Raw genomic sequence first — 13,333 nt, forward strand, 5'->3', positions numbered from 1 at the left:
AGCCAGTCACTGGAACCCTGAGACAGGAAGAAAAGTCCTTGTGTGAAACTCAGGCAGACCGGAAGGTGGCTGTCAGCCCTGGAGGTCGGGATCTGTTCAGCCAGACGGGGGAAGGGTGAGGAGAGGCAGGGGTTCTGGGAACACAGGGCAGGAACTAACTTCATGGGAAAAGCCTGGGGTGGGCAGGAAGATTCCAGAGCATGTTGTGGTTGAAAAGACAGCGACAGACGAGCAGTGTGGAGCAAGGCAGGACCGGGGGGTGGGCCTCTGCTCTGGGCTCCATTGGCATCCTCCCCCTCCACATGGAGCCAGCTGGCAGCAAAGCTTAGGATAGAAGGCAAGACCACAGAGCCTGGTGGTGGTTTGGAACTCTTTCTTCTCCTTTGTTAAAAGGGGAAAAGGAACTGGGGATGGGGTACCCCCGGGCTCTGGGGAGGCATGCAGGCAGCCCCAGCAGGCAGGCGCTGGGGGATGGGTGGGAAGAGTCCTGCAGTTTCCCACAATCCTTTTCTCTGGAGGGAACAGCAAGGCTGACTGCCCAGGGGGCAGGGGAGAGGGGCAGGACCCTGGGGAGAGGGACGGCGGGCAAGGGGAGAGGGGGCTCACTCTAACATGCAAAGTCCAGCTGCCCCATAAACTAGGTTGCTTCTTGAAGAGCGACATACATATAAATACACAGACACAGCTACACGCACACATGCGGAGAAGGCTCTGCATTCCCGAGGGTGGGGATCGAGGCCCGCCAGCCCCAGGGAGCTCCAAGGCAGGAGCCAGCCAAGTCTCCGCCATGGTGATTCTCCGCAGCCCCCTGGGGTGGGGCGGGGCGGGTGAGTCCTCGGGGGAAGGCTGCTTGTTCTCTGAGGTTCTGTCCACCAGCACCCGGACGACTCTGAGCCAAATCCATGAAAGCTGGGTGCCGCAGGCCTGTGCTGCCGGGTACACGTGTGGGCCGCCTGTGTGCTGGCACGAGGGTCCGGTCTCTCCCCTCCAGGGCTCCGGGGAATTGGGGTGCAGACAGAGGACGGTGAAGGGGGCCCGCAGAGACGTCCTCTCCCCCGCCCCACGGGGTCCTGGCCTCCGGGAGGGGGGAGGGGCCTCCCTTATCTCTCGGCCTCCATGGCAGGGTGGGCCCTGGGTTCTGAGGCAGCCTGTTGGGGGACCAGGGGAGGCCAGTCTGACGCCGGGGAAGGGGGTGCCGGAGTCCACAGAGACGGCTGCTGCGGCTGATGGTGCTGTGCCCCCCCTGGGGGTGAGGCCGCAGCCGGCCAGCTGGGCGCCGCGAAGCTGCCGGTGGCGGCGTGTGGGAAGTGCGTCGGGGGCGACGTGGCTGTGGCGGCCATTGGGCTGCCGCTGCCTCCGCTGTGGAAGCTCTCGGAGGCCTTGAGACGGGAGAACATGGTGAGGGCATCAGGGAAGTTGGGGGGCGTGGCGGGGGTGTTGGCAGGAGTGCACATCTGTGGGGGAAGAGGAACAGAGGGAGGGGTGAGCAACCCTTTCGGGAAGAGCCTAGGTCTCTCACGAGCAGACACATGCCCCTTCCCTGGATACAACCCCTCCCCCGGTGGTCCACCAGACGGGAGCTCACAGAGGAAAGGTGTGGTGCCAGAGATGGGCTGGCCCACCGTGCCTGCTGCCCAGCTCCCAGGAGTCCCATCCTAGAGGCTCCTCCATGGCCAAGAGCCACTGTACCTTCCTTGGGCCTGGGTGGCTTCCCCTGCCCTGAAGCAGGAGAGCTCTGCATGGCTGCCCCTGGGGCTGCAGGGGACACTTACCATCTGGTGATGATGGTGGCTGTAGGGGATGTTGGTCTCTTGGAAAAAGGCGCTGAGGGCTGTCTGCGGGAAGAAAGGCCCACGCTTACCCTCAGGACCCTGTGACCCTGGCCTGGCAAGTTGAGGCAACATGCCTGTCATCCCTCAACCCTTGCCACCACCTGAAGAGGTGCTGTGGACCCCTGGGCAGGTCTGATGGGTGGGGAGAAGCCTCAGGACACTGCCTGCCACCTGGCTGCTAGATGCTTCCAGCTCACCTGACATGGGGGCCTGCCTCATAGGAAAGGCCTCCAGGAGATGCCAGCCCTATTGTCACCAACTCCATGGGTGGCAAGTCCCTACTCCTGCCTGAGCCTCAGTTTCCTTGTCTATGAGACAGAGGAGGGCAAAGATTCCCAAATGTGGAGATTCTTTAACCCACCTGCTCCTCTCTTGGGCTGGCCAAGGGACCCTGCCCTGATTCTCAGTTTCTCCATCTGCACCACAGGGAGATGGGACCAGGTGGCTTGCAGGTTCCCCTCCCTGGCAGCAGTGACCTCCTAAGATCCAAGGTCCAGCTGGGAGAGCCGGAATTAAGTAGAATGGTCTGCATTTTGCATTCCTATCCAGTTACCTGAACCTTCCTTGGAATGTTCTCAAGGTGGTGGAGCAGGAGGAAGGCTGAAGTGGGATTTGCACCCAGGACAGTGCAAAGGGGTTGGGAAAGGGGGTGGCAGCCAGCCTGGGTCAGACCAGCTCATCTAGTGGCCCTGGGGGGAGGGGCCCCAGGGCGGCCTCTGCTGGCATTGGTGCATCCTGGTTCGGCCCCTGCAGGAGAGGCGTCCAGGAAAATAAGGGAACCAGCTGCTCTTGCGAAAATGCTGGGTGAGGAAGCCCATCAAGTCAAGTATGTGAAGGGTCTGCAGGCAGCTCTGCCCTCCATGGCTGCCCCCTGGGGCTCACCCCCCCCCCCACCGCCCCATGCTGTCAGCCCCCTCCCCCACTCCCAACACACCCAGAAACCAGCCTGGCTCCTAGAGCTTACCCTAGGAGTTTTATTACTAAACTAAATTCAAATGAATTACTCTGGGAATTTCCTGCTGGAGCCGCCCTACCCAATGTCCCCAAACATGAGTGTGGGAGCTAGAGGGAGGGCCTTGATTGCTAAGCACCTCCTTGTGACACACCCCCCCCCCAGGAGCCCCAAGGGACACACAAAACCATTCAACCCCCAACAGCAACTCCAAAGGGCGTTGCTGTGTGTGAGGATTCTGGGGAGAAACGGCTGCCCTTTTCCTGCCTTCCCAAAGCACCCCCAACCTTAAAGCACACATGTCCACCCCCCCAGCAGTGTTCTGTCCCCATTAACACCTGAATCACAGAGAATATGACCCCAAAACAGGGCCTCCTGCTGGGCTAACCTTCAGCTCAAGTGTGCAGCCAGCCAGGGTTAGAAGGCACAGTGGGGAGTTTGCCACAAGGAACCCCACTAGCTCCCAGGAAGACCTACGGGTTGGATGTTCACAACCCATTTTTACCTTAAGTGAACCTCCCTACTATCCACATCCCCATTTTACACATGATGAAACTGAGACTCAGGGAGACTGGGGCACAGGGCTCCTACCCGGGGGCCACCAGAGCCCCCCAGTCTTCAAGCTGCTCCTTCCCTTCCTGAGATAAGATTTTGCCCCAGGCATTTCAATCTTCAAAGTTACATTTTCTTTCTTTCTTTTTTTTAAAAAATATTTTATTTATTTATTTGGTTGCGCTGGGTCTTAGTTGTGGCATGTGGGATATAGTTCCCTGATCAGGGATTGAACCCAGGCCCCCTGCATTAGGAGCTTGGAGTCTCAACCGCTGCACCACCAGGGAAGTCCCCAAAGTTACATTTCCAATTTTAATGACCAAGAGATACCAACCCGTGCTGCCTGAGTGACTGCCAGGCCGGTGCCAGGCTCTGTGGGCTGGGCTGAGTGTGCAGACAGGCAGGGCTGCTTCCCACCGGACACCTGCCTGCCCAGCCCCTGGCAGCGGGGGAGCCATGTTTGCAGATGTGGGACTCAAGCAAACTGCCACGAATGTGGTTTTGCAAGTTTTGCCACATCCAGCTCTTGAGACAAACGGGCTGATCAGGGAGCTTCCTGTAGGGTGGGGCAGCCTGGGTTGGAAGGGGGACTGGCCATTCCCTCCTTAGAGGTCAACTCATAACCCCCAGGTACAGCTGAGGAAACTGAGGCCAGGAGGGTTGGACCTGCCCAGAGAGACAGAGCAGCCTCCCATCTTGTGATGTGAGAACCACCCCAGGGTTAGCGGTCTCCCTGAGATCTGTGGTAGGGAAAGTGAGCAAGGATCTCTGTGGGTGGACAGGCCACTGCCTCCCCAAACTGTCCCAGCCTTCGGGCAGCAATTTTGATCCCCATCCCACTGCCAGGAAGCTGAACTCCAGAGTCCTCTGGCCCTCCCTCCTGCGGCCCAGATACCCTCCCAGAGCTGGCTCGCATCTAGAAACCAGGCTCCCAAGCCTGGACTGGGCACAGACTCTACAGACCGGCTGGGTCTATGACCTTACACCTGTGAGGGGCGGAGCTCAAGGGGCTCTGGCCTCATCCCTAGATACCAGCGTGGGTTATTTCTGGGGCGGCTGAGTTAGGGAAGGCCAAGTGGCCTCTTGGCAGCACAAGCCCTGGGCACTAGTGCCCTATGGGTCAGGGAGGCCTGGGGAGGTGGAGGCGAGGCTGAGGCAGCCCCACCTCCTGCCCAGCTGGCTGAAAGCTACTGAACCGTGTATACCATGCCATGCACTGTGCAGGTAGATTCGCCGGCCAACACAGAGGAGGGCACCTGGACATGCCTCTGGAGCGGGGTACACAGAGGTACACCGTAGCTGTCCTGCGGGGCTCTGACACCACACCTGTACACTCGTGTGCACACGCGTGAGCACCGTCTTCAAAACTGCGACCTGTGTGTACACAGAGCGCCCACACCCCACACGAGCGCCCCGGGTGGATTGCGTGTTTACACACACACACACAGACACGCGCGCGCGCGCCAACATGCCCACACGTAGCGTGGCGCGTGCGTAAATACAAATGCACATGTACGTGGACACGCACCGCCGAGCTGCCCAGCCGGCACGCAGACCGAGACCCAAAGACCCACACACGTCGGGCGGCTACAGCTGCGGACTCGGGACTGCCTTATCCCATCCCGACGTCTCCCAAGGCGGGGCGGCGTGGGCCCAGCTCGGCCCAAGCCTGGGGCGTCCTCCTTCCGGCCGCCCGCCCGACTGTCCGTCGGGGCCTCGGCGCTGCCCCGCCCTGGCCGTTACCCGAACAAAAAGGGGGGTCCCCGAAACCCGATCGCCCGGGAATTTGGGGGGCGGGAATTCGTACCGGGCGGAGGCAGGCCGCCCCTCCCGCCCACTCCGAGCGGGAGGCGTTTCCGGAGGCCGCGTAGACGCGGCCGCGCCGCCGGGCCTGACCCGCACGCCGCGTGTGCGCGCTGGGGCCCGGACGCCAGGGCGCGCGACCGCCGGGACACCGGGCCGAGTGCGCGAGCCCGGCCCCGGCGGAGCGCGCCGCGGCACGTGCCCACACCGGCCTGCACACGTCCCGCAGCACGCGTCGCCACGCGGGACGGACACCCGCGCCCCGGCCCGGCCGCGCACCTCGAACTGCCAGTGGGCCGCCTGCAGCAGCTGCTTCGCCTGGTCGGCCGCACAGCCAGCCGTCAGCACGAACTGGTTAATCATGACCTGGTGCTTGAGCTCGTCCATGTTCACGGACATGGCGCCGCCGCCGCCTGCCCGCTCCGGCCTCCCGCCGCCGCGCGCTCCTCCGCCTCACGCGTCCACCATTAGCGAGCCGGCTCCGGCTAATACAAATATTTACTGTGCGGCTCTGACTCACCGAGCCTCGCCTCGCTCCGGGCCGCGGGGGGCATGCTGGGAAATGTAGTCCCGCGCCGCTTCCGCCGCGCTTGGCCGGGAGCTGCGGGCCGGGCCGGGCCGAGGGTGTGTCTGAGCGTCGGGCGTCTACTGTGTGCAGAAGCTGGACGGGCAGTGCCCAGGCCCGTGACTGCACTGACGGGGGTCAGGAGGCGGGGGCCACAGACTGTGCATGGGGGCAAACGCCGTTCGCAGGGTATTTAACAAGACCCCATGATCCCGAACTTCAGTGTGTTTGGCGTCTCTCTGCGTTGAGTAGGCGTACTATTGGGGGGGAGGGGCCAAGAATTTTGGTACATAGCAGCAGCTCTAGGGTCGTAAGGCCCCCAAAGCCTGGCACACAGTAGGCGCCTACAAATACTCGTTCATTGAATGAATGAATCTGCCCTTTAGGGTTCTGCCTAAAGTCACCGCCTCCAGGAAGCCTTCCGAGTCTCCCCAACAGCCAGAGCGCAAGATCGCATCGCCCACTTGTGACACGGGTCCCTCCCCGGCCTGGTGCTCGGCCAGGCACACGGCAGGCCCGAGGAACGTCGGAGGAAAGGATAGCGGCCGGGACAGGCAGGCGAGGCCGGCAGTCTGGAGCCTCGGCGTACCCTCCGCTCCATGCTTGCACTTTCCCACGCAAAATCTCGTGCGCTTTGCGGGAAATCTCGGCCTCCAGCGTGCGGACGCTAGGACCGCTAGGAGCCAGTTCCGGGGCGGCCCCGAACTCCCATTCCCAGAATGCCCCGGTTTATTTGCATCTCTCAGTCCCGAGTGACGTCAAGTGAATGAGGCCGCGCCTCGGCCAATGGGCGGTCGCGAGGTGTTAGGACCTGGCCATATAAGGTAAACAAAGCTGGCCGCCCAATGAAGCAGCCGCGGGGGCGGGCACTGGGTTGGGGCCAACAGGGGCGCGTCACGTGGAGGGTGGGGGCGGGGCTGAAGAGCGCGCGCGATGAAGCGCTGGGTGTTGCGGGCTGTGTTTACAGCTCCTCACGCGCCGCTTCCGGTTGACATCGCGGCCGGGGCAGATAAGGAGCTGAGGCTCGGTTAACTCGGCTCTGAATGATTTTATTCCTGTTTCTCGCGCTCCCTGAACCCCAGTTTCATTAATTGAGCAACTCTTTATTGGGCCCTTACTCTGTGCCTGGCTCTAATCTGGCCCGGCATGCAGAGAACAAACTGTTAGAAGGGTCGGCTGGTGGGGGTATGTGTCAAAAATCCCAAGAACAGATGTAGAATTGCAAGTGTGGAAAGTGCCCACAGGAAGCAGGCACAGGCCCTGGAGGTGGTGGGCTAAAGGCCGTTGAGGGGTTTTAGTACATCTGATCCGTGGTCTGCATTATCACTGTGGCTGAGCACTGTGGCAGAGAGGACCAGTCCGGGTCAGGCGATGTCCTAGATGTGTCTGGTTCCAGGGGATTCAGTCCCTGCCCAGGGATTTGTTGCAGAATTGGGTTCAGTGGAGGAACTGTCCCACCCTGGGGGGAGGACCTGCAGTGCTCTGGAGGAGCCCTTCCTGGGTTCCTCAACCCTTCTGGGGGTTCTGGCTTTGACTGGTGAGAGGAGGAGGATAGGAGATTGGAGGACAGGGCCTGAAGGGTCCCAAGGTTGTGGGGGCTCAGGGGAGGCTGGGGCACTGGGATAGTTGGGGGAGGGTGGGGAGCCTGGAGCATTGGGACTGCTAAGCGGCCTCTGAGGGCTGGAGTTGGGAGCTTGGCCCTTTGGCAGGGAGAGGACTCAGTGTCCCCTTCAGGTGGGTGCCTCAACCCTGGCAGAAGTCACCTGTCCACTTGGAAAATAAGGTTTCAGCCCTTTTCTGCCACATGGGGATCACTTAGGCTCCACCATTTTTTGCAAACCTTGATGGTGCCAGGAGATTTCTGATCCTATTAAGAATGGCCCCTCACCTTCACAAAGCATCATAATCATGAATTAATGTGGACAAAGTGCTCAGCACAGCATGGGGTGGGCAGTTTTGAATGTCGTTACTGCTATTACTGTGACTACTGGGACAGCAGCAGGGCATGGTGGAAGGTGAGCAGGTTCTGGAGCCAGACGGATCTGGGTGTCAGTCTTGACTCTGCGACTTAATGACTGATGTTGGGACAAGGTCCTCTGGCTCTGAACTTCCGTTTCCTCATTTGTAATATCCAAGGTAACAACTCGGAACTCTCCCAGGACTGCTCTGGGGGATTAATGCTTATGGTGTTCAGAGCACCATTTTTAGCACTCACCTCTTTGTCTCTATCTGAAACACTGTAGGGAACCCAAGCCCCATTTTACAGATAAACTGGGGCTGGAGTCCAAACACTCTTGACAGTGTTCAGAGCCAGTGGAGAACAGCAGGCACCCAGTGGGCCAGCAGGATGTGTTTCTGGCCAAGGAGGGTGGGCACTGTCCTGGCAGGGCCCTTTGGGGGCTTTTCTTGCTTAGGGATGCAGGAAGTATCTTCACCCCTTCCCTCACCCTCATCTGGGCACCACTCAGGTATCTGCCCTGACTTCCTCAGCCCAGAAGGATCTCTTCCAGGCCAGCTGGCTGGCTGGGGTGGGGCAGGTGGGACTAGGGAGTGCAAAGGTCACCCCTCTGGCCCCTGTGGCCCCCCAGCCAGCTTGTTTTCCCAGGGGCAGCTGGGAAGGAAAAAACAACCTTGTTTTCAGCCAGGATCAGCCTGGCTAGAGAGTGGACTTTGGATTTCTTAGCAGGCTCGGATGGGGCCTGACAGCTGGGGCCAGTGGATGTGGGGGAAGGGAGGTATAAAAAGCACTTATGGCAGTGCCTTCATCTTACCTGAAGTCCAGGGAAGTTGAGGGCCTTGGCAAAGTTGGCATAGCCAGTTGATGGAAGACCCAGGACCCTGGCCTCCTCTCCACCTCCATTTCTTCAGTCACTCCATAGATGTGTTTATCAGACATCCACTGTGTGCCAGGCTCCCGGAACAAAAGAATGAATAGGCAGGGACCCTGCCCCCTAAGAAGGCTTAAGTCTAGACTTGAGGGATTCACATTAGGAAGCCATGAAGTGTGCATAGAGTTTTTCTTTATGTTTCGAAGGATCCAAAGCTGGCTGACTGACGGCCTTGAGATCTAGCCACTGCCTCACTCCTGACCTCTGTTCCTGAACTCTCCTGCCTACTTGATTCTAGTCACACTGGCCTTTGAGCTCATTGATCTTATTCAGCTCTTCAGGGTCTGCTACCTCAGGGCCTTTGCACATGCTTATCTCCCTGCCCAGAACCTGGGTTGACCTACTCCCTCAGCGTTTGCCTCCTTGGCTCTTACTTGTATTTCAAGTTCCAGCTTAAATGTCACCTCCTCAGAGAAGCCTTCCCTGACTCCCCTATCAATAGTCTCTCCTAGTATTTCATTGCACCTCACTCCATTCTCCTATAGCACCCACCATGTTTTGTATTTATACACTTGTTCAGTTTTAGTGTCTGTTGCCTCACTAGATGTTCCATATCTGGTGGTTTCACCATTTAATCTCTATTGCCTGGCTCTTTGCCTGGCTCATTGCTTTTCACATAGTAGCTGCATGATAAATATTTGTTGAATAAATAAATCAGCCAAGATGTTGATTGTAGGACCAATATCAAATCAAAAAGGGCCTGTCTCCCACTGGGGCATGGATAAACACAGAAAAATATGCCTGAAGTCCAAAGCTCTATTAAGAGGAATGTTCAACTGATCAAACATCAGCCCACAGAAATGACTGCCCTGGCCCACAATCCATAGGGAGAACATGCTTTTAGGGTTATTTTTCAGTGGGAACATGTGGGCCCTCAGTGTTTTCCTTGCCTACCCCTAAGCAGGGAGACCGATAAATTGAATGCCGTGTTGGTATATCTAATTGTGGATATATGATTCAACAGTGTTATGTGATTCAACAGAAGGAAGTTTAAAGTAAGGGAAGAAAGGTCACATGGGGTGGGGTGTCTTCAGGCCCATCTCAGGGCGAGAGACAGGAAATCTGGCAGTGGAGCATTCCTGTCTCTGGGGTGGTGGGGGCTGGGGGCTGCCGGGGAGTGTGGCAATGAAAGGAGTGGCCTGGTTGCAATTCCAGCTTTATTACCACTTATCTACCATGCAAACTAAGTGGGATACTTCACTTCTTCTGGCCTCTTTCCTCTTTTGTAAACTGGGAATGATAATAGAACCTACAACAGAGAATTAAAAGAGAGAATATGTGCATAGCCTTCGACACCAATGTCTGGCACATAGTAGGTGCTCAGTAAATGGGGATCTTGGTTGCAGGGCAGAGAAGTTAAATCAGGCTCCCCCAAGACCTGGACTCTCACTTATAATCACACAAGTCCCTCACTTCCTTTATTACTTTTGGCTTCCCATGTCCCCTAAAAATAGAAAGGTTGTATTCTGGGTTCTGGCCTCCCGAAAGTGTAGGACTGACTTGAATGTGGACTGCCGTGAATTTACCATCTGAGACTCTTAGCCCTTCCTAGCTCTTTTCTGGATAGAACAGGCTTGTCTTGGGAAGTCACTTTCCTCTCAGAACTGCCGTTTCTCTAGTGAAAAGTAGGTAAAAACAGATCCTCACTTGGGCTGCTTACAGAGTTTGGTGTGAGTCAAAAGCCAGGAAAGCACACTGCAACGTGCGAGGAGGATTTAACTCTAAGCCTGATTCTTGTAAACTTGAGCACCCTTATGTGTGGCCCTCCCTTCTTTGTCTCTCAGTTTCCCTATCTGTAAAATGGGGAGAGGTCTGCTGTCTATGCAGGGGGCTTTAAAATTATGTTTTCAAAGTAGTTGTTCTGGACATGGAGCCAGAGAGATGCCTAGACTTCTGGAAAAGGTGCTTCCCTTCACCTGTGTGCACCTCTCCGGGTAATCTTCGGTTCCACCCCAGCTCTTTGCGGGTGGCAGGTAATGGTCTGCCCTCTGTTGGCCGGGCCAGAAAATTAAACCCTGGGAAGTGGGGAGAACCATGGTAGCTCAGGGAGATGTTTCAGAGAGGGAGTAAATGGAAGGCGTTGTTCCTAGAAAGATCTATGTATGAACAGATTATCAAAAGGTTAAGGAGTTACGATGTTAGTCTTGTGCTTGGAATGCAAAGGGAAGGATAGTTGCAGTGCGGTTGATGGTTCCTCCCCTCTGGACTCAGGTCCATTTGGTTTGTCCCGAAGCGTTTGTCAACAAGTTCAGCGAGCCCGGGCGAGGGCTTTCCTGGGAAATGTAGTTCCTAGTTGGGCTTCCCGTGCCGCCACCGGGAACCCTCGGCGGCGAGGGGACTCCATTTCCCGAGGTGCCTCGGGCCCAGGGGGCGGAGGGCTGCCGTGGCGTCGGGCCCGGGGCCGAGCTGGGGGTGGGGGCTCGGAGGCCGAGCGCCCGCGGCTGTGGGCAAGCGTCCGTGCGGCCTGGTCCCGGCCATGTCCGCGTGAGGACGCCGCCTCCGCCGCCCCCATCCCAGCCTCGGCCCGGCCCGCCGCGCACCATGGGCTCCATCCTGAGCCGTCGCATCGCGGGTGTGGAGGACATCGACATCCAGGCGAACTCGGCCTATCGCTACCCCCCGAAGTCCGGTGAGCGGCCGCCCCGGCCCCGGTCCAGGCCCCGGCCCCGGGTGCAGACAGCGAGGCGTGGGCTGGAGCACAGGGCGGGCAGCGGGCAGCGGAGCTGGGGCGGAAGCCCCTCCGCGAAGCGTGGGCCGGGGGCTCTTTTCGGCCCTCGGCCCTCACTGCAGCTTCCCTGTCCGGAGTTTCACGCGCCCTCCACCCGGACCCCGGGGCGTGGGTTGGTCCGGCGCTGACTGCCTCGTTTCGGCTGGGTGACCTTGGGTCAGTCAGTTCACCCCTGCGCGCCTCAGCTCCCCCTTCTGCACACTGGAGAGACACTCAATAGGAAACCCCCAGGCCCGGGGTGAGGTTCCGGGGCGCGACGCTAGGGAGGGCTTAGTACGGTGCCCGACGCTTCATTTATGCTTACAAAGTGGTCATTGTGAAAAGGATTGACATCACTCCATCGCCGGTTTTCGCTTTCTTTGGTGGCTTCGTGTGAAGCCCCGGCCAGTGGTTCTGGACACTCTCCGTCCCGTCTGGACAAAGGCTTAGCTCTCCTGTGACCCGGCGGGTGTGTATGGGGGCGGGGTGGGGGGCAAGGAGGCACTGCTGTCGTTGGGAGAGGAGCTGGGAGTCCTTGGTGGAGAGCCATGGAGTGGTTGGAGAGCACCTACTCGGTTTTCCAGTCTCCTTTTTTGTGGCTGACAGACCTGAGCCGCCAGGGAGGACGTGACTTTCCCAAGGTCTCAGAGCTGGATGAGAAGCACATCTGGGAGCAGAACCAGGAGTTGAACTCCCAGACTAGTTGTACCTGCCCACACTGTTGTCCCCTGCCTCTGATGATGAGTGTGGCCTGACCTGGAACTTTAGTTCGGGTTCCTCACACTCATCTGGTCATTTGCCCGGAAAGGAGAGAAGAAAGAGCACAGGGCATTTGGACATCATGGGGACTTTCAGACTGGGGCCTCTGATCCTGGCTTCTGAAGCATCTGATCCTATGTCATGGTCTTCAAGGCCTCACAGTTAGCCTGCGGGCACCCCACACGCCAGGTTTCCTCTGAGTATGGTCTAGGACCACCTGCTCCCAACAGTGGGGAAGCTTGTTTAACATACATTTTCCTGGCCCTGCCTCACACTTGCTGGGGCCTGCTGCGGCCTAGGAACCTGCATTTACAACCCATTTTGGGGTGAGTCAGATGTCCACTCAAGTTTAAGAAATGCTCTGCCCTCATTTTGGAAGGTGAAAGAAGGCAGGTGTCTGGGACCACCAGAAATAAAGGGGGTGGAGACTATCATGGTTTGAGGCAATCACAGGGGATGTGGTCAGAGGTAGGCAGAGGGCCCTGGTTCCTACTAGGCATGGGAGATCTCCACGGCTGCTTGTTCCCAGGCACAAGGACAGGGCAGCCCAGTCTGGTGTGGGGATCCCCTGGAGGCTGACATCCCCACATCTGATGGAGCAGTTGTCTGAAGTCATCCTCTTCCATCTCTGATGTTCTTCCAGCCCATCTTTGGCTGAGTGATCTTAGGCAAGCTGCTTAGCCACCCGGGTCACGGTTTCCTCATCTGTAAAATGGACTGATCCTCGAACAGTGCTCAGAGCAGTGCTTAGCACCTAAGAAGTCCTCGAAAAACGTTAGCTGGTGTAATGGCTTAAAAAGGAAATTAGGTGATCAACTGAGACTCTAATAGCAGTTAGCAGTGGCTTGGCAGAGATATCAAAAACTTTAAGATGGTACCGTCTGTCACCTGGGACCAGAGCAAACCTTGTCTCTTCGCTTGGGCATTTGGACAGAAATCACAAATACAAGGCACTTACAGCACCGCTCTTGGATTCTGCGTGGCAGACCTTGTTAATCAGTCAGGACACTTTCTTACCTGAGTCAGCCACAATTAATCGATTGTGACTGGCACCCAGGTGAATGCCATGGCCACCTCGGTTTTGCTGCCAGTGATAGCAGTGCTCTCCAGGGCCTGTCCAGTCCAAAGGCTGTCCTTTCTGCTTCCTTACCCTGCAGCCACCTTATTCCGGGAGGCAGTCAGGGACCTAAGCAGTACTTGAGTATGTTTCCCCAAGGGACAGAAAGGGGGTTGAAATGATTTTAGGGACCCATGGACCGTACAGTAGATTTATGA

General features: G+C 57.8%; 2 protein-coding genes across 6 annotated transcripts in view; one reads left to right on the forward strand and one right to left on the reverse strand.

Annotated features, from left to right (window-relative positions):
• Positions 1 to 356: 356 nt before the first annotated feature.
• On the reverse strand, positions 357 to 6,280 carry UBALD1 (UBA like domain containing 1). 2 transcript variants are annotated; one of them, XM_057695447.1, is made up of 3 exons: positions 5,419 to 6,280; positions 1,773 to 1,835; positions 357 to 1,454 (listed from the first exon to the last, which is right to left on the reverse strand). In XM_057695447.1, exons 1-3 carry the CDS (start codon positions 5,536 to 5,538, stop codon positions 1,101 to 1,103), a joined length of 537 nt encoding a protein of 178 aa, XP_057551430.1. In that variant the 5' UTR covers positions 5,539 to 6,280; the 3' UTR covers positions 357 to 1,100. The 2 variants fall into 2 exon arrangements, with proteins under 2 accessions (XP_057551430.1, XP_057551431.1); XM_057695448.1 differs by lacking the exon at positions 1,773 to 1,835 and having other exon boundaries at positions 5,419 to 5,617.
• A 4,695-nt stretch (positions 6,281 to 10,975) lies between these two features.
• Positions 10,976 to 13,333, forward strand: part of MGRN1 (mahogunin ring finger 1) — a 58,639-nt gene continuing 56,281 nt past the window's right edge. For all 4 annotated transcript variants that reach the window (XM_057750863.1, XM_057750861.1, XM_057750864.1 and 1 more), the window contains exon 1: positions 10,976 to 11,221. In XM_057750863.1, the coding sequence (XP_057606846.1) occupies positions 11,134 to 11,221 (88 nt within the window). In that variant the 5' untranslated portion in view covers positions 10,976 to 11,133. The remainder of the gene's footprint in view (positions 11,222 to 13,333) is intronic.

The sequence above is a fragment of the Hippopotamus amphibius genome, chromosome 9 (genome assembly GCF_030028045.1).
Source record: "Hippopotamus amphibius kiboko isolate mHipAmp2 chromosome 9, mHipAmp2.hap2, whole genome shotgun sequence".
In the NCBI taxonomy this organism is placed as follows: domain Eukaryota; kingdom Metazoa; phylum Chordata; class Mammalia; order Artiodactyla; family Hippopotamidae; genus Hippopotamus; species Hippopotamus amphibius.

Excerpts from the sequence above, each read along its gene's own strand:
- UBALD1 (XM_057695447.1), bottom strand. The coding sequence starts at position 5,538 with ATGTCCGTGAACATGGACGAGCTCAAGCACCAGGTCATGATTAACCAG. Across the intron at positions 1,836-5,418 it reads CGGCCCACTGGCAGTTCGAG|ACAGCCCTCAGCGCCTTTTT; the intron begins GTGCGCGGCCGG and ends TTCTTCCCGCAG. Across the intron at positions 1,455-1,772 it reads GCCACCATCATCACCAGATG|ATGTGCACTCCTGCCAACAC; the intron begins GTAAGTGTCCCC and ends CTTCCCCCACAG.